The sequence below is a fragment of the Tenrec ecaudatus genome, chromosome 10, assembly GCF_050624435.1.
Source record: "Tenrec ecaudatus isolate mTenEca1 chromosome 10, mTenEca1.hap1, whole genome shotgun sequence".
Taxonomy (NCBI): domain Eukaryota; kingdom Metazoa; phylum Chordata; class Mammalia; order Afrosoricida; family Tenrecidae; genus Tenrec; species Tenrec ecaudatus.
The window spans coordinates 96,643,329-96,663,220 of NC_134539.1; the positions used below are offsets into that span (position 1 = coordinate 96,643,329).

The 19,892-nt window shown below is 52.2% G+C and overlaps 1 protein-coding gene across 2 annotated transcripts in view; it reads left to right on the plus strand.

Annotated features, from left to right (window-relative positions):
• The window catches only part of LDB3 (LIM domain binding 3), a 72,725-nt gene that overhangs the window by 36,333 nt on the left and 16,500 nt on the right, over positions 1-19,892 (plus strand). The window contains exons 7-10 of one of the 2 annotated variants that reach the window (XM_075561003.1): positions 3,372-3,554; positions 5,689-5,825; positions 15,250-15,646; positions 19,115-19,295. In XM_075561003.1, coding sequence (XP_075417118.1) covers positions 3,372-3,554; positions 5,689-5,825; positions 15,250-15,646; positions 19,115-19,295 — 898 coding nt within the window. The remainder of the gene's footprint in view (positions 1-3,371; positions 3,555-5,688; positions 5,826-15,249; positions 15,647-19,114; positions 19,296-19,892) is intronic. The other variant, XM_075561001.1, reaches the window with a different exon arrangement.

The following is a 19,892-nucleotide window of genomic DNA, read 5'->3' on the forward strand; positions in this document are numbered from 1 at the left end:
ACTGGTTTGGTTTCTGCTAAAATGTTTAAAATCAATCGTGAATGGTTCAGGAGGCGACTCGGGGTGAGCTCAGGGACATGTCAGGGCCAACTCAGATCTTCACAGTCTTGCTTTCTTGTGCCCCTTTGGGGTCATGGGTCAGGGGATTGCTCCTGGAAGCTCAAGAAACCTCAAGACCCTTCCTCATGGCCTCCCTGGGCTCCTGGCTCATCAGCATCGACAGCCAATGATTCTAAAAAGGATGCTGCTGAGCAAAAACCCAAGCAGCATAGCAGGCTAGTGTCCAGGCCCAAGTCTACTTGGCAATGACCTCTGTCCAGGTCCTGGAATCGAGGGTTCGTTTGGAGTTCTGACTGGGGAGTGTGGCAGGTAAGCTGGTGCGACTGTGACCTGGAGCAAAGGGGACAGGCAGAGTCAACCTGTTTGTTCTGTAGAATTCTCGGTGCTGGTCAGTGTGCTCAGAGCTCAGTGGCCCACAAGGAACACCCACCAGGGTCAAGGAGAAGTAGATAAAGGAGAGCATGTCCTGAGACCTCTTCAGGCGTCCCTGCCCAGTGCGGGGCATGGAGAGTTGTCTGAGCAGCCAGCTCAGTGGTTGGGTGTGCTCGTACTCACGGCTTTGGGGACAGAGCTCTTTTAGGCTTGGTTTCCATGGGACAGTGCATTCAGGGAGGAGGGGGGTTGAGCTGCCCAAGGCCTCCTCGTTGAACCCCCAAGCCAGAAAAGGACAGAGTAGGACACAGCCACCGTCCAGGTGCCCATAACAGTGCTTCCCCCCCCAATCCCCCCCACAGGGGCACTAGCCACTTCTCCATCTCTCTCACACCATTTCATGCCTTTCCCAACCATGCACCTTGCCATCTGGGGCAAGCCATTCTGCAATGCTTTGGTCAACTGGCCACGGCCCACTTGCATTCCTACCTGGGACAGACCTCTTGCCACCCACAATGACTCAAGGGCCAGCAGCATTGGCACTGCCTTGTGAAGATGCAGACTCTCAGCCCTGCCCAGATCTGCCTGTCGTCTCTGAGCAGCCCATCCCCTTCTCTGCAGCTGTGTGGCTTTGGGCCAGAGACTCAATCGCTCTGGCTCTCAGGCCCTGTCACTGTCAAGTGGATGATGTCTCTAGACTTGAGCACAAGACCTGGCCCGTGGTGAACACTCAGCCAGTGGGAACCGTATCATTCCAAGTCCTCCCATCCAGAAGAGTGGCCTTGATTGGGGAAAGAATCTACCAGCAAGAGCATGCTTTCTTCTCCATCCCTGGGGGTACCGGCTAAGCTTTTGAATCAACAAGTCCCTTGACGCTTTTGAGCCATTCTAGAACCTTGAGCAAGGAGGCCTGCTGGCCCAAGAGCTAGGCACTCAGTTGCTCCCTGAAAGGTTGGGAGTTCAAACCCAAGCAGGAACTCCAGCTGCGGCGGGGAAAGGTACAGACATTTGCTCCTGTAAAGAGCTCCAGCCCCCGTTGATCGCCCTGAGTCCGTTCTCACTCGGAGAGCACAGAGAAGAGCTGACCCAGGCTTTCCCCAGCTGTGTTTCTGGAAGCAGATGGTCCCATCTCTCTCCCGCCGAGTGGACTGATGAGGTTGAACTTCCAGTTGGCAGCCAAGGACTTTGACCACTGCCCTGCCAGGGCACCTTGCTCTAAAGAGTAAAGCCCTCAGTCACAATGACCTGCTGTATCTCGAATATCAACTCAACGGCATGGCCCCTAACCACCATCGCAGGCGTGATCGGTAGAGTGCTCTCTGCCTCTATGGCCTCATCTGTTAGAGAAAGATCATAAAACTCAGCAGACAGCTGCTGTACCACGTTCATGACGCAATGCCTGCACACAGTGCAGGGGGACTAGACGACTCGCATAGTCGAGGCAGGGAGAAAGGGAGGCCATACTCTCTTATCCACCAACCAAAGGGTTGAAGACTCAAATTCCCTTAGAGCAGTGGTTCTTAACCTTCCTAATGCCACCACCCTTTCATACCATTCCTCATGTGGTGGTAACCCCCCAACCATAACATTATTTTCGTTGCTACTTCATCACTGTCATTTTGCTACTGTGATGAATCACGCAACCCCTGTGAGAGGGTCGTTCCACCCCTGAAGGGGTCACGACCCAGAGGTTGAGAACCACTGCCTTAGAGGCACCTTGGAAGACAGGCCTGGCATTGATTTCTGCAATCTCAGCCCTTGGGGCTCAGCTCCATGGAATGCAGCTCTGCCCCGACACACAGGAGGGCACCATGCCAACCTCAGTCCACAGACCCAAGAGGGTGACAGGCCACATCCAGAAAACCCTCAGTGACATGGGCTCTGTTTCAGGGCAGCCTGCCCCATGGGCATGAGGAGACTTCAGGTCTGACCCTTCCTTCCCCTGGGATTCCCCAGAAGAAGAGTCCAAATGCCTTTATTCTCAAACCCACGTCACCTCATCATACTTTCCTGGCCTGGAAAAAGCAGCCCTGGTGTTGCACTGGGTTACACGTTGGGCTGCTAACCCCAAGGTCAGCAGTTTGAAGTCACCAGCTGCTCTGCGGGAGAAAGTTGAGACCATCTACTCCAATAAAGATTGGCAGCCTCAGAAACCCTAGGGAGCAGTTCTGCTCTGTCCTACAGGGTCTGGGAGTGGGAATCAACCTGAGGGCAAGGGGTGGTCCAAAGAACCTTGGCCTGTCTGCCGTGGAGGAAACTTCATTTGTCCTACAAATGTGTTCAGGCGCAGCAAGCTGGCCTCGACCTTGCCTGTAGTCTTTGCCCAAAGCCAATAGCCAATATAAGACCCTGGCTAAGACACACACACACACACACACACACACACATACACACAAACAACCTCATTGCCATCGAGTTAATTACAACTCACAGCGCCCTTGGCGGACAGGCTAGAACTGCCCCTGTGTTTCCACGGCTGTAACTCTTCACTGGAGTAGAAAGCAGTGTCTTTCTTCTGAGGGGTGGTTAGTGCTTGTGGTCAGCAGTCCAGTGCGTGGCCACTACACCACCAGGACTCCCCTGGGAAAGGCAAGAAGGGCAGGGAGAGGGGAGGAGGGCGGGGAGAGCCTGGGTTGAGAATCCACTGCATTGCTCCATCATACTACGCTTGTATGGCGTGTTCTGATGAATGAAAAACAGAAAACGCAGACATTCGGCGGGCAGGGCACCCTCGAGACTCGAGAATGTCTCTATGCAGAGGGTATTTCTCAAGGATCCTGGAGGGGTCCTTCCCTAAGCTGTCAGGGTCCTACTGCCCGGAGGACATGCCATCGCAAGGGGTTCTGTTTGCGGTGCGCACGGTCCCCTTACCCAGCCTGCCTCTACTGCAGGGTGCCAGTGCTCCCCTGACCTGTTCTCTTTTTGGTCCGCCTCATCAGCACCCCTATTGAGCATGCTCCAGTGTGCACCAGCCACGCCACCACCCTGCCACTGCCCGCTTCTGCCCAGTTGCCTGCTGCTGCCTCCCCCAGCGCAGCCTTGCCTCCCCAGGCCGCAGCCGCTGCCACTGCTGCCACTGCCTCCGCCGCAGCCTCTGCCACCAGCCCTGTGGACAGTCCAAGGTAACCAGCCCAGTTGCCAGGCCTAGTCACGGGCCCAACCCTGAGTCCACCCTCCTGCTGCTCTGGGGTGTGGCTCAGGCCCTGGGGGTCGTGAGGTGGCCAAACCTAGCACTTGAAGATGCTGAGCATGGGGGGAGTATACCATGTGTGACTGAAGACTAACACAGGGATGGGTGTGAGTCACATGCATATAAGCTCAGTGCTTAGGGTGGGAAGTCAAGATTCCTGGAGCTCGGATTGGGGAGAATGAAAGTCTCCCCGTGCACCGTGTCCTGGGGAAGTCAAGAGAGCCTGCCTGGAGGAGGGAACTTCTTGGAATGGTCATGGAAGGTAGGTCAGATTTAGGCAGTTCAGCCATTCACTTGCCCTCCTCCACCCCTCCCCTCTCTTCTGCATCAAGACTCTAGCTTGCTGACTCATAGATCCTCCCTCCATGTACTGGAATTCAAATCCATATGATCTTGAGAGAGTGAGTTAACTTCTCTGGACCTTATTCTCCTCATTAGTGCAGCTGTTGAACACACGAGCCGTCTTCCAGGGCTGTGGTAGAAACAAACGGACAGCCGTCCTGCAATATCCTTCAAGCATTGTTGCAGAGCCCCCGAAAATACCAGAATCCCCCTTTTAAAATGATGACATATTAGCATATACTCTGCACATCCTCCCACACATATTAATCATCTCTAGGTGACTTAGGATACCTCAACCTCATGGTCATCGAGTCCCTTGGAATTCACAGCAGCCTTACAGGCCAGAGTAGAACAGAACAGCCCCTGTGGGTTTCCAAGACTGTAGATCTCTAAAGGGTAGAGAGCCTCGTCTTTCTCCCGTGGAATCACTGGTGGTTTTGAACTGCTGGCCTTGTGGTCAGCAGCCCCATACATAACCCACTATACCACCAGGCATGTTTTAGAATGCCTAATACAAGGGAATTGCTTTGTGAATAGCACTTAAGCTCCCTGGTAGCCTTCTTTAGAGGCATTGTTCTGACCACTTAACTGATTTTTAATAGCGTTACCACCCCACCCCAAACATTTCCAGTCCACCGTTGGTTGAATCCATGGATGTGGAACCCAGAGGGCCCAACTGGACATAAAACATGATGCAGCCCACAGACATGCCCCTTGTTAATGGTCACCAGTATTTTCAGTTATGCCCAGCCAAGCAGACACGTAAAGTGGGGCAGGAGAAAAAGGGAGGTGGGGAGTGACAGAGGGCCTTCCAGAGTGGCCCGGTAATTTCACAGCTTCTGGAGCTGTGCTGTGGGGGTTGGGTATCGATGGCAGCTTCCTTGGAGTTCTGCTGAGGAAGATACAGTCTCTGCAGCAGGGTATGCAGGTCTGTGGTGCAGTTTGAGGTGGGGCTGAGGGTGGGCACACTGGCCAGCTGGCTTGGCGGCTGCCCCTCACCTCAAACTTCACAATAGCAGACTTGTTGCCAAGTCCAGCATTTCCCCACTCCAGCCTCAAGGGGGAGTCTGGCCCCTGGCCTCTGGCCAGCAGGCACTCAGCCCGCTGCTTCCCCCTCTCCACACCTGAATTTCTTCACCTAAGGGCCTTGTTTCCTACCCAGGGAAGAAACTGTGAGAAGGGAGCTGGTAGAGGGTGGGGAAGTGGGGGTGTGTGTGCAAGAGAAGCCTGACTTCCCATGACCCCTCCTTAGACCATTTCTGCGGAGATAGCTGAGATTTGTTGCCCTCTCTCGCTCAAATGGAAGGACTGGATGCCAGATGATCCCAGGCTGGGAGGTGCTGGGAGGTGAGGAGGCAGTTGGGTAGCTCTGGCCTCTCTCTGCCTCTGCACTTCCCATGCCAACCTTTGCTGGCCTTCTTCCCCAGGGCGGGTACAGGTTGTCTTTGTCCTCTCTGTCTGGCTGAAGCTTCTCTCCTTTCTTCTAAGGTGGTGGCCCTAGCAAAGGGCTGAATGTCTAGAGGGGGCTCTGCTAGTCTAACCTAGATTTACCAGGAGTAGCTTTGTGGCCCCCCAAACTCCCAAGGCCCCCTCCTCGATAGCCTGGGCAGCTCTCATGGAGGTTCCTGAAGATGGGGGAGCCAGCCTGCCTGTCTACCCACTGCTGGCCCAAGGTTGGGGTAAGGTTATCCTTCTGGCTTCTAACTCTTCCTTCTTGGTTCTAGGCCCCAGGCCTCTGCCTACAGCCCTGCACCAGCCACCTCTCTGGCACCTGCTACCAACACCAACTACAGTGAGGCCCCTGCGCCCAAGCCCCGGGTTGTGACTACAGCCAGTATCCGACCTTCTGTCTATCAGTCAGGTGAGAGGCCAGAGGGACAGGGGCAGGTGAGAGGCCAGAGGGACAGGGCTGGGCATGGGTGCCAGGGGTTGGAAGAGCAAGGTATCAGCTCTGAGGCCACATCCCAAGAAGGATGGTAATCAGCAAGTTAGGCTTGGCCCCTCTTCTCCCAAGAGAGGGCTAGAATCATGTGGAGCCACAGCTAGCTGTGGGGAGTCAGGTGGGGAGCCAGGAGGGATGGGACCTCCCAGTTCTCAGGAGGAGGATAATCCTGGCTTGGAATTTCCAGGATCAAGGTGAAAGAAGAGTGGGTTTCAAGAGGAAATGTTTGTGGGTCTCAGTTTTGGTTCTAAAAACCGCAGTTACGTAGCTATGAGTCACTTACCACCTGTTCAAGCAGCATCCTATCTCTATACATCTCATCTGCTTCTTGTGTTGTTTTTATTGTTATTAGATGGTGTAGAGTCGGTCCTGACTCTTAGCAATCCAATGTACAGAATGGAATACCACTCGGTCCTATACCATCCTCACAGTTGTTCTTATGGTGGAGCCCCATTGTCACAGCTACTGTGTCAACCCATCTTGTTAAGAGCCTTCCTCTTTTGCAATGCGCCTCTATTTTACCAAGCATGCTGTCCTTCTCTAGGGATTGGTCTCTCCTGTGAGTACGTCCAAAGTGCATGAGATGAAGTCTTGCCATCCTTGCTTCTAAGGAGCATTCTGGATATACTTCTTCAGAGACAGATTTGTCTGTTCCTTTGGCAGTCCATGTTACTTTCAAAATTCTTCGCCAGCAGCACAATTCCAATGTATCGATTCCTCTGTCTTCCTTGTTCATTTCACACGCACAGGAGGTGAGTGAAAGAAAATACCACGGCTGGGATCACGTACGTGCACCTCAGTGCTCACCGAAACCTCCTTGCTTTTGAACACTCTAGAGAGGCCTTGTGCAGCAGATCTACCCAATGCAATGTGTCATTAATTTCTAGACCACTGCTTCCATGAGCAATGATCGTGGGTCCAAGCAAGACAAAATCCTTGACCACTTCAATCTTTTCTCCATTTTTCATGAGGTAACCTATTGGTCCAGTTGACATTAACTTTTAATCCATACTGATGGCTGTGATCCTTTTTCCATCAGTGAGCGCTTCAAGTCCTCCTTACTTTCAAGAAGCAAAATTCTCATAAAGGTTCAGAAATTCTTATTGGAGAATAGGACACGGGATGTACTCCAGAAAGTCCATGGACACACGGAATTAGAGGAGACGAGATTTTCTCACCAACTTTCTGCAGACCCCTCGTACTTTGCTAAGAACTGAGGTGTGGATGGGTCTTTCACTTGTTCTTTGGATCCTACACCGCCCCAACCCAACCACAGTTGCCTGTCCCAATGCGCTTGTTCCAGGCACAGAACACGCAAATCCTCCTGGAGCCGAGCCGGACATCCCTCTGTGGGAGGAGCAGGAAAGGCAACAGGCAGGACAGCAAAAGTGGCTGAGGCAGGAGGGCAGGGCTCAGGCACAGGTCCTAGACACAGGGCAGTGAGGCAGCAGTCAGAGCATTCATGTATTCACTCCACGCCACCTAGGCCTTGGGCCTGACCTGTGTGCTCAGCAAAGACTTGGGGAGTTAAGGAACAAAGGGCTGAATGAGTGCGAGGTGGGAGGCCGGGAGGGCAGAGGCTGTGAGCTACAACTGAGCTCTGTGTCCTGTGACCGCAGGGCTGCTCCCTGAGGGGTGGTGCCCTGGTGTCCTTGGGAAAGACTGAGGTTGGGAATTCTGTGGGAGCAGGGAATGGGACACAGGAGGCTTCGCTGTTATGCAAGAGAGTCAGTTTGCCGGGCACTCTGGTTGCCCGGCAAACCAACTGCACACACATGTCCTGATAAGGAACACTGAGACACTGGAAACAAGACTGGGAGGGAATCAGGAAGGGCTTGCCTTAGGCGAGCCTGGATTTTTATGTGTAAGTCTGGGAGGCCCCAACAACTCTCTTACAAAGGCCCATTCTGCTGGCAGCGCTGTGTGTGGGTGTTCAAAACAGCCTTAGCGTCAGACTCCCGTGGCCATGTAAGGCGCGCAGGGCTTCAGCCTTCTGGGCCTGTGTCTCCTAGTTCCAAACATGCGATGACCCTACGTACACTTGTCCTCTCGGGATTGAATGCCGTACTTGGCGCACACAGTGCAGGGCACACTGCAGGTGCGGCCCTGGGCCCCTCCGGAGGCCTGCCTGGAGGTGTTGCCCAGTGATGGCTGAGCTTTAAAATCTGCAGGATTAGGAAGCATTTTGGAAGGGGTTAGCTAGCAATGGCGAGACATCTCACATGGCGCTCTGGTTTTCTTTTTGCCAGCCGCCTGGCTCAGATGGGGGTGCACAAGAGGAAGGGTGGAGGGGCGTTTGGATGGGAAGCAGCGGTGATGGGGAGGGCACAAGGAGGGCCTCGCCTTCCTGGCGCTGTCCGAGCTCCTCCTCCGGGCCGACCCTGCTTGGCATCTTCCGGGGCGGGCCCGCAGCCTCCGGTGCCCGCACCGGCCGCCTGCCGTCCTCCGCTGGCTCGCTAGGGGCGGTGGTGCCCGCACCTGGCCGGGGCCGGCGGGCCGGCGGGAAGGGGTGGGGGCGGAGAACCCGGCCCGCGGCCCCTGCGCGTCCGCGTTCCCAGGCCAGCCAGACGTTAACTCATGACTGCCTGGAGGGAAAGAGGCGGGAGGGGGAGGGGCGAGCCAGACACCGGCTGGCCTCCACCGCCTTCTCCCCGGGTGGGGACCGGGGAAGGCTGGCCGCCGGCCTGGGGAGAATCGGAGAGTGGCGACTTGAGCTTCCCCACCCCATCCCCCCAAGCCCTACCCCCCAAAGTTCTCTCCCATCTCTTCCCTCCTCCGATCCCCGGCCCAGGCACGGAGAGCGCAGAGCCTGGGGCCTGGGAGCGGCCCGCCCGGCTCCGGCTGCAGTTCCCCGCCGGGGCCTCGGCTTCTCAGCCAGGATCTTATCGCTGGCGCCGGGGCTGGGCCTGCCGCTCCCCAGAACACCTGGGGCCCGGGAGGGTGCGGGCTGCGAGCCGGGCTTGCCGTGGGCGGAGAGGGCTGTGCGCGGAGCGGCCACATCGGGCCCCTTCGGGCCGGGCGGGGACCGCGGTGCCCGCGCAGAACCGGCCCGGACCAGGAGTGAGTAAGGGCCCACCTTGCTTAATTACACATTCCCGAGGCTGCCGGGTGCGATAGGGCCCTTTTGAACTTGCCAATTAGAGATGAAATATCGTGTTCTCATTTGAACGGTCAGCCCACTGTGTTGCTGGCCGGAAAACGCGCTGCTTGGAAGGCAGCTCTGCTCACTGCCACTGCCATTCCACGGACGACACAGTATTTAAATCACCTCATATACACTCAAAAGCGGGACAACGAAGAAGCGATGCCTTTGGATTATGGCGGTGGCTGTCAGAAGCAGAAAGCTCTCTATCCTAGAACAGTGATAGCCACCATGCGTCATAGAAGGGAACATTTGGGGAGACATTTGTCCCACCTACTTTGGACATGCCCTCCGGAGAGACCAGTCCCTAGAGAAGGGCTTGTGAAAAAGAGGAAGACTTCCCGAAAATGATGTGAGGGTGGCAACAACCACGAGCTCAGAGATAACAGGGTTGGGATGGTAGGACGGGAAGGTGGGCATGGCAGGATGGGGCGACTGTCCTGTAGCACAGAGTCTCTCTTTCGGTGAGTGACAATTAACTTGAAGGCACCTAATGACATCAAGCAACCATTTGGATAGGCTGGTTTCTGTCTAGCAGAATAGCAGCTGCCCCAGGCTCTGGGATGGGGTATCTGGCTCTCTTGACATGTTAGAGGTGATGCAGTAAACTGAAGGGCAGAGTATGACCTTGGGGTGGGGGGAGGGAGGCTCAGAGAAAAGAGGAGGGATTATCAAGGAGTCTGGAAGGCCTTACTGAGAAGGAAGAAGGGCGACAGCGAGGCAGAGGGAGCAGTGGTGGCATTTTCTAGAGGGGGCAGGAGAGGTGGGCATGGGCCCAATTAGGAAGGAGGGCCTAAATTCTGTTGAACAGTCAGTGATGGTGAACCAGGGCATCTGAAGCTGCAGTTTCAGCTAGGCAGTTCATGCTCTGGGTGATTTTGAGGTAGGCAGGTAAGCTCTCTCAGGCTAGTACCGCCCAGTTGGTGCCGACTCCTAGCAACCTTCGGAAGGCAATCACGCTCGGTCCCACACCATCCTCATGATCCCCGTCATGTCTGAGGTCATTGCTGCATCGGCTGTGTCAGTTCATCTTGTTGAGGGCCTGCCTCGTGTTTGCTGACCTTCCGCTCGGCCAGACATGGCCTTTTCCAGGGATCGACCCCCGCTGACAATATGTGCAGAGAACATTAGACAGAAGCCTCGCCATCCTCACTCCTAAGGAGCATTTTGGCTGTTTCTAAGACACTCGTTTGCTCTTCTAGTAGTCCTCAATAGTCCTGCCCGACACCGTAATTCAAAAGCATCCATTTCTCGGCCTGGCTTATTCATTGTCCAGCTTCTGAGTGCTTATGAAGCCACAGAAAACACCGAGGCGTGGGTCAGGCGCACCCTAGTTAGGGTTCATAAAATGAAAATCCATTGCCATTGAGTTACTTTAGCTTACAGTGCTGTTAGGGGCTGTTGGGATGGTTTGAGTCGTAGGGACCCGATAGACTACAGAACGAAACCATGCTGAGTCCTGCGTCGTCTTCACAACTGCTCCTATGCCTGAGCCCATTGTTGCTGCCACTGTGTCCACCCATCTTGTCAAGGGCCTTCCTCTCTTTTGCTGCCCTTCTATTTCACCAAGTAGGATGTCTTTTTCCAGGGACTGGTCTCTGCTGACAATATGTCCAAAGCGCAGGAGATAAATTCTTGCCATCCTTGCCTCTAATGAGCATTCTGGCTGTACTTCTCCCAAGACCGACTTGTGTGTTCTTTTCATAGTTCATGGTACCTTCAATGTTCTTTACTAACACCAGAGTTCAAATGCATTGGTTCCTCTGTGGGTCTTCTTTATTCAGTATTCAACTTCACATGTATGTGAAGTAATTGAAAATACCAACGCTTGGGTCAGGCACACCTTAGTCCCCAAAGTGACATCCTGGCTGTTCAACACGTTAAGGAGGTCGTGTGCGGCAGATTTTCCAGTGCAATGCATCATTGGATCTCTTGACTGCTGTTTCCTTGAGCAATGACTGTGGATTAAAGCAAGACAGAATCCTTGCAACTCCAACATTTTTTCCCTTTATCATGATGTAACCTATTGGTCCAGTTGTGAGGATTTTGGTCTTCTTTACACAGAGCCGTAATCCATACTGAGGGCTGCAATCCTTGATCTTCATCAGCAAGTGCTTCAAGTCCTCCTCTCTTTCAGCAAGCAAGGTGTGTCATTTACAAACCTCAGGTTGCCTATAAGCCTTCCTGATACCACATTCTTCTCCATATAATCCAGCTTCTCTGAGGATGTGCTCAACATACGATTGAGTAAATATGGTGAGAGGATATGACCCTGATGTACACCTTTCCTGGTTTTAAAACAGGCAGTATTTCCTGGTTCTGTTCATGCAGCTGCCGCTTGATCCATGATAGATTCTGCATGAGCACAATTAAGTGTTCTGGAATTCCAAATCATAGTGACCCTATAAGACAGGGTAGACTTGCTCCATATGGTTTCTCAGGCTTGAAATCTTCAGGGGGAAAGAGTGCCACATCTTTCCCCCTCCGAGAAGCTGGCGGATTCAAACTCCTGGCCTTTTACTTAGCTGCTAAGTAATTTAACCACTGCACCACCATTCTGGTCAGGGCAATGGCACTACCCAATGGAAATAACTTTTAAAGAGTAAAATGGGATTCTAAAGCTTTAGATCTTGATGGGAGCAGACACCCTCATCTGTTTCCACAGAGCAGCTGGTTAAGTTCTAACTGTTGACCTTGCGGTTAGCAGCCCAGCACGCAGTCCACTGGGAAACCCACGCTTATTTCAGTCAAGCCTGCTTGTGAAATAGATATGGTGTCCTGCAGTCCACCTGCCGCCCCAGGTGATCCGACTTCAGGCATCACTTCTCCCACCTTCACTCCTACATTCCACAATCTACCGGAATTGGGCTCTCTCTAGTGACCACTAGGTGATGAGATGAGCTGACAATTCACTATGAGACCTGAGACCCATGTATCCTAACTCTCAATTCTCACTGACCAGGCTAAACACGGTGTATTTCTTATATCTTTTAATCTTCATAGTAACCCTGTGAGGCACTAAGAATGGTTGCCACTTGTAGGCAACAGAGTATAAAAGGGCCCAAGGACCCAGCCAGGAGGCAGAGCTGAAAACTGAATTCAGAGTGCTTGATGCCTATACTATGAGCCAGAGTATGGGGTCTGGCCTGTGTAGGTTGGTGTGTTTCATTGCTACAAATTCATAGAAAACAATTATTTATCAACTTTTAATTGTGAATTGGATGAAGGTTTGCAGAGACAATCTGTTTTCGACTCCACAAGGCAGATCCGTTTGTTTCACGTCATCGGTTGCAATTCCAATGACGTAACATCCCTGACCCCACTTCCTGCCTGTGGTTTATCCCCATTCTTCCTTTTCTTTCTTTCTTTTTTTTTTTAAATGGGGTTTCTTTTTCAAAACTATATACTTAAATTTTTTTTTTACAAAACAACCTTATCACCTTCAAAGTACTCCCCATTACACAATTCATTTGTTAAATCTGCAATTCCATTCTTGGAAAATTTTTCAAATTTATCTGCTTGGATGGCAGACCATAGCACCTCCCTTGTTTTTTTCTTCAACTCTTCTAGAACTTTTACTTTTTAAATTTAAAAAAAAAACATTTCATTAGGGGCTCAGACAACTCTTATCACAATCCGTACATATACATACATCAATTGTATAAAGCACATCTGTACATGCTTTGCCCTAATCATTTTCAAAGCATTTGCTCTCCACTTAAGCCCTTTGCATCAGGTCCTCTTTTCTCCCCCTCCCTCCCCGCTCCCCCCTCCCTCATGAGTCCTTGATAATTTATAGATTATTACTTGGTCATATCTTGCCCTATCCGGCGTCTCTCTTCACCCCCTTCTCTGTTGTCTGTCCCCCAGGGAGGAAGTCACATGTAGATCCTTGTAATAAGTTGCCCCTTTCCAGCCCACTCACCCTCTACTCTCCCAGCATCGCCCCTCACCCCCTGGTCCTGAAGGTATCATCCACCCTGGATTCCCTGTGCCTCCAGCTCCTATATGCACCAGTGTACATCCTCTGCTCTATCCAGACTTGCAAGGTAGAATTTGGATCATGGTAGTTGGCGGGAGGAAGCATTTAGGATCTGGGGGAAAGTTGTGCTCTTCGTCGGTACTACCTCGCACCCTGACTGACCCATCTCCTCTCCTAAACCCCTCTATGAGGGGATCATTCTTCCTTTTCTAACCCTTCTGAACTTTTTCCAAGTAGTTGATTACTCTAAAGTATGCATCCCCCTCGAGCCTTAGTCTTCCTGTATTGTTATTATAGACCTATTATTCGGCTGAGTGTTGAGCCATGGGGTTGACTTTAGTTCCAAGCCTGAAACATAGCTAAGGGATTTCTACCTGCTTTTATTTGGTCAAAACCTGTTCTTTTTTTTTTTAAATGATTTGATGCTGCATTTTACTCCCACTCTACTCAGAACTTTCTAGAGTCCCTCCCCCCCCCCCCCCCCCCACGGCAGAGCAGCTGTTAGTGGTAACTGGACACCATCTTATTCTCCTGCTCTCCTGGTTGTGGAGGCTGTTGGCCTCATGGTCCTTGAGTGTTTCGGGCTAATTGTTTCCACGTGTCTTGACTCCCTTCCATCTGCCCTCCTCCAGCCAGAGAGAGGCCAAGAGTTGCACCTCAGCTGGGAGCTCATGACTTTTTAAGAACCCAGTTGTTACTGGCCAAAGCAGGCTATAGAGCATCGTTTGTGTGGGCTAGGTTGTCACTTGACCCTGGCGTCCTGCGAGACCATGGTTCTGATCTGCTCTGTGTTGAAAGACGTTCCTCCCTGGCACAGCGAGGAAAGGGTGCATCCACAGACACCATGGCTTTCAGAATAGTGGACTTTGTACTTTACAGAGGCAGCTGGAGTGATGAAAGGCGTGGCTTTGTAGACTCGCTCTGCCATTTACAGGCCCTGTCTGAACATCCGTGACCTTATTTGGAAAGGGGGTGATGTGAGGACTAGCCTAGGTGAGCTGCTGGGCTCCACAACCCGATGGAGAGCGGCTTACCTTTCAATGTGAGCAACATTTCCAGGATGGCTCTGGGCCACGGTTGTGGAAGGTCTCACCCCTTTCATCCAGGTACCCCAGCTCTGAAGGGAGGGCCAGCCTTCCTGGGAAGTAGAGGCTCAGAGTTGGAGTATTAGTTCACAGGCCACCCCTGGCAGCCTGGGCTAGGGGATGAGGTGGGAAAGAGAGGCCAGGGCTGGGCCCTCAAGCCCTGAGGAGGTGATCCTCCAGGTGCTGGGCCCATGGGGGTCTGGGACGCATTCCTCAGGGGGTCCATCTGCCCGAGTGAGGCTCAGGAATGGGCAGGGCTGCTGTCCCAACATGTTTCCCGGGTGCAAGGAATGAGGCCTTTTCCCAAAGGAGCAGGCTGTGAGCAGAGATAAGGCTTCGGAGCCTCCCTGGTGGGAAGAGGAGGCCAGCTGGATTGTGTGTGCAGGGCACAGCTAAGTCAGTCCCAGCAGGCTCCACAGGGATGGCAGCAGGGCATTCAGAAACCTGGGGGTTCGAGGGTCCAAGCCTGGCAGGGGGAGTGCTTGCCTGAGCAGCTGCATCGTAACCCCAGAACGATGTCAGCTCTCAGTGAGCTAGATAAGGGGGGTCCAGAAGTAGGGCAGCACCTGCAACCTGAACCTAGCAACCCAGCTGCCAGTCATCTGCTTGGTCCCGAAGCGGGACGAGGTCGAGGTTTGGCACACAATGGCCCAGAGAGGCATTTCAGCTATCTTCTGACTGGGTGGACTGCAGCTGAAGGCATCCTACCGTCAGACTGAGCGGACCTGTCCTGCCCTCTTGCCAGCCCAGAGAGCCAGGTGTGAGCAATGCCCGACGCCCCCAGGCCAGGCTGCGCCCCGCCCAGCACAGCTGCACATAGTTATAACCCTACCTGGCCTGGTGGTTTTCAACCTGTGGGTCGCTGCCCCTTTGGAGGTTGAACGACCCTTTCACAGGGGTCGCTCGATTCATCACAATAGCAAAATGACAGTTATGAAGTAGCAAAAAAAATAATTTTATGGTTGGGGGAGTCACCACCACATGAGGAACTGTCTTAAAGGGTGGCGGCATTTGGGAGGTTGAGAACCACTGCCTAACTGGTCCCAGCCCAGCTCCAGAGGGCCCCCGAGCAGATTGCCGGTCACCGCCCTTGTCTTCTTCACACATTTTTCTTTGGGTGTTTTTGATTTTCAGTGCCTGCATCTACCTACAGCCCAGCTCCCTATAACCCCTCTCCTGCTCCTGCGTATACCCCTTCACCGGCCCCCACCTATACTCCCTCACCAGCACCAGTCTATACCCCCTCACCCGCCCCAAGCTATAACCCCACCCCCTCAGCCGCCTACAGTGGGGGCCCTGCAGAGCCTGCCAGCCGCCCCCCCTGGGTGACAGATGACAACTTTTCCCAGAAGTTTGCCCCGGGGATGAGCACCACATCCCTCAGCAAGCAGCCCCTGCCCCGGGGAGCCCCGGCCTATGCTCCAGCAGGACCCCAGATGCCCCCGCTTGCCAGGGGCACCTTCCAGAGGGCCGAGCGCTTCCCCGCCAGCAGCCGGACTCCACACTGTGGACACTGCAACAACATCATCCGGTAGGACCCCGCGGTGCCCTGTGGTGGGCTGCTGGATGGGGGTGGGGATTGGGGCGCTTGCCCACGGTCTGCGCATGCGCGTGTGTGTGCTTGCGTGCAGTGGGTGGCAGGTGTAGAGAAAGTGCCCCATGCCAGGGACGCCTCTGGTCCTTTGACTCACTTTCTGGCCTGATCCTCTCTGAACGTTCCTTTCCAGACCTGGGTGGCATCCACCTCACCAGGGAGTTAGGAGGAATCCTTGAGGTATGTAGGTGAAGCTCCCAGAACAGTACCCAGTGCCAGGAGCTCTCCCTGGCGCCAAGGCCAGCTTCTTTCGGTTGGCTTATTGGGCATGCTACAAGCTGCTGTCAGGGCTGGTTTTGACCTAACATTCCTTTACGGTTGCTTCTGGAACTTTCTATACACAGGCCAGTCCAGCTCAGGACTTTGGTGGGTATCTGGCACACTAGGATGAAAAGAAATATTTTCATGTTTAGGAACCAGGATAGTGGGTGACTGCAGTTTGAGTACAGGAGCCCTGGTGGTGAAGTGGGTTACTGATTAGGCTGCTAACTACAAGGTTAGCAGTTCAAAACCAGCAGCCACTCTGTGGGAGAAAAATGAGGCTTTCTACTCCCGTAAAGAGTACAGTCTCGGAAACCCACAGGGACTGACCTATAGGGTCATGATCAATAGGAATCAACTTGATGGCAGTGAGGTTTTTGGTGGGGGAGTTATTTGAGTACAGTATGTTTATGATGACTGAGGTGTACTTATATATTTAAAAATAACAATATACTATCAAAGGAGATATCACCTTAGACCAACAATAGCAGTCCAATTTGAAAAAGCAAAACCAGAAAGTCACAAATGCTGGAGAGGGTAAGGAAGGATTGGAACCCTCTTACACTGCTGGGGTGGGAGTGTCTGTAAATATATACAATCATTGTAGAAAGTGACATGGCGCTATCTCAAACAGCTGGGTATAGAAATCCATCCAATCCAGCAATAACTGTGCTGGATGTCTACCATAAAGAGGTAAGAGCCATGACACACAAAGACATATGCACTCCCATGCTCATCATAGCACTGCCACAATAGCAAGACATTGAAACAGCCCAAATGTCCACCAGTCGAAGAATGGTTACAGAAACATCAGTGCATACACACGATGGCATATTGGACATCGCTAAAACCCACCGAACACTAGGGTACAGATGGACCTGGAGACTGTTATGCTGAGTGAAGCTAGGCAATCACAGAAGGACCACTATTGTATGAGATTCAGCTATGGAGATAGAGCCCAGGTAAAGACCTGCAGAGTCCATTGTATGAGAATCTGCTATGGAGATAGAGCCCAGGTAAAGACCTGCAGAGTCTATTGTATGAGATTCAGCTATGGAGATAGAGCCCAGGTAAAGACCTGCAGAGTCTATTGTATGAGACTCTGCTATGGAGATAGAGCCCAGGTAAAGACCTGCAGAGTCTATTGTATGAGACTCTGCTATAGAGATGGAGCCCAGGTAAAGACCTGCATCCCAAAGGGAGCAGACTTTGGACATTCCAAAGGGAGGGTGGGCAAGGGTAGAATGATGACTCAATGAACTAGAAGCGTAACAGGTATTGCCTCTGGCGAAAGGAAAGCAGAGGTCCAGAGAGGGGGAAGAGAAGCTGGGGACAGAGGAGACAGAGAGAGGAGGGGGGGTGAGTGAGGTGAACTGTTGGATGCCAAGTGGATGGTCTGAAATGCAGCCCCCCCCCCTGTCTCATATTTATTTAATTTCTAAAATCATTTTATTAGGGGCTCAGACAACTCTTGTCACAATCTACACATCCATCCATTGTACCAAGCACATTTGTACATTTGTTGTCATCATCATTCTCAAAACATTTGCTTTCTGCTTGAGCCCTTAGTATCAGCTCCTCCTTTTTTCCTCCCTCCTCTCTTCCCCCCACCTCATGAACCCTTGATAATTTATAAATGATTATTTTGTCACATCTTGCACTGTCCGATGTCTCCCTTCACCCCCTTTTCTGTTGTCCGTCCCCCAGGGAGGAGGTCACATGCAGATCCTTGTAATGGGCTCCCCCTTTCCACCCCGCCCTCCCCCCACCCTCCCAGCATCGCCACTCTCAGCACTGTAACTTGTATCTTTAACAAATCACTTCCAGGAAATAAAGTCCCTGTCATTCCTGTTCTGACTCCTACTAATCTGGAACTAGATTACCCAGGTTTATTGCCTGCCACTCTCTAGCCCTATGGCCTTGAACAAGTTGCTGGACCACTCCTTCAAGCCTCAGTTTTCTTATCTGAAAATGGATCTGATATGAGGGTCATGCCTACTTCACAGGTTTGTCATGACAATTAAGCCAGGTCACAAATGTAATGGACCCCTGCATGTGCTTGGGCTGCAAACTGCAAGGTCAGCAGTTCAAAACCACCAGGAGCTCCAACAGAGAACCACAGGCCTTTCTGCTCCCATAAAGAGTTACAATTTCTTCTTTAATGCTTCCTCCTCTCCCCACATCATGACCCCAATTCTACCTTAAAAATCCAGCTAGACCAGAGCACATACATGGGTACAGACAAGAGCTGGAAACAAAGAAATCCAGGAAAGATACACCCCTTAGGACCAATATTGAGAGTAGCCATACCAGGAGGGTTAGGGGAAGGTAGAGGGAGAAAGGGGGAGCCGATCACAATGATCACATATAACCGCCTCTCAGGGGTGTGGACACTAAAAGAGTGGGTGAAGGGAGACATTGGTCAGTGTAAGACATGAAATATATATATATATATATATATATATATATATATATATATATATATATATATATATATATATATATATATATATATAATCAAGGGTTCATGAGGGAGGGGGAAAAATGAGAAGCTGATGCCAAGCAAGGGCTCAAGTAGAAGGACGGTATTTGAAGTTATGATGATGGCAACGGATGTGCAAATGTGCTTGACACGGTGGGTGGATGGATTGTGGTAAGAGTTGTACGAGCCTCCAAGAAAATGATTTTAAAAAATCAAAAGAGTTACAGTCTCAGAAATCCGCAGGGGCAGTTCTACTCTGTCCTACAGGGTTGCTATGAGTCGGAGCTGACTCGGGGGCGGTCAGTGAACAGGTGCAGGGTTCTGTGGACAGTGCCTGCTACGGGGTAAACACTTCATACATTTCACTATCGGCAGCAGCAGCTTCTGTATTACATAACAGCTACCGGTGTCCACTGAATGGCTGTTTCATAGTACACTCAGCCAGGCCCCTCCTGGTGGATGTCCAGGTTGTTTCCAGATTACTCGTTAGTGTAGATGAACAATGGACTTCTTTCTACACGGAGCTTTTTCCGAAACGCACACTGTTTCATCAAAAGTCACGAGAGTCCGACTCACAAACATGAACCTCGTTGAAGTTGTTGAGGCAGCGGGTCTAAAGCTTTCGGGGATGTCTCAGTAGGTGCTCTTCTCTGCTTTCCCAGGGGCCCCTTCCTGGTGGCCATGGGCCGCTCCTGGCACCCGGAGGAGTTCAACTGTGCCTACTGCAAGTCCTCCCTGGCAGACGTGTGCTTTGTGGAGGAGCAAAACAATGTCTACTGCGAGCGGTGCTACGAGCAGTTCTTTGCCCCGCTCTGCGCCAAGTGCAACACCAAAATCATGGGGGTAAGTGGGCTGAATGTCTCTGCTCAGACCTCCCCTTCCCCCAGTCCTCCCTGGGTCAGGGGGCCCAATGAGGCAACTAAGACGCTTCTAGTTAATGAAGGGCAGGCGGCGTAGCTAGTAAAGAGCTAATGAAGAGAAAATAATTCCATTTCTATGCTCGAATGGATTTGGCTTGCCACCAGTGAACTAGAGAGCCAGTGAACTTGAAGTGAGAAGTGATTCTACGTGCCTGCCTATAATGCGCTCTGGTGGTGCTTAGCCCGAGGGGAGCAGTTCAAACCCACCAGGAGAAAGATCGGGCTGTCTGTTCCCATGCAGAAGTACAGACGTTCTCTAACTGTGGCCCGCGGGCCACATGCGGCCCGCCGAGGACATTTATCCGATCTGCCACATGTTTTTGCCCTGTTTGTTTTTTACTTCAAAATAAGATATGTGCAGCGTGCATAGGAATTTGTTCATAGTTTGTTTTTTTAGCTATAGCCCGGCCCTCCAATGAGTCTGAGGGACAGTGAACTGGCCCCCTGTTTAAAGTTTGAGGACCCCTGGAAGGATCATACGGAGTCGGAATCGAGGCACTGGCAGGGATTGTGGTTTTAG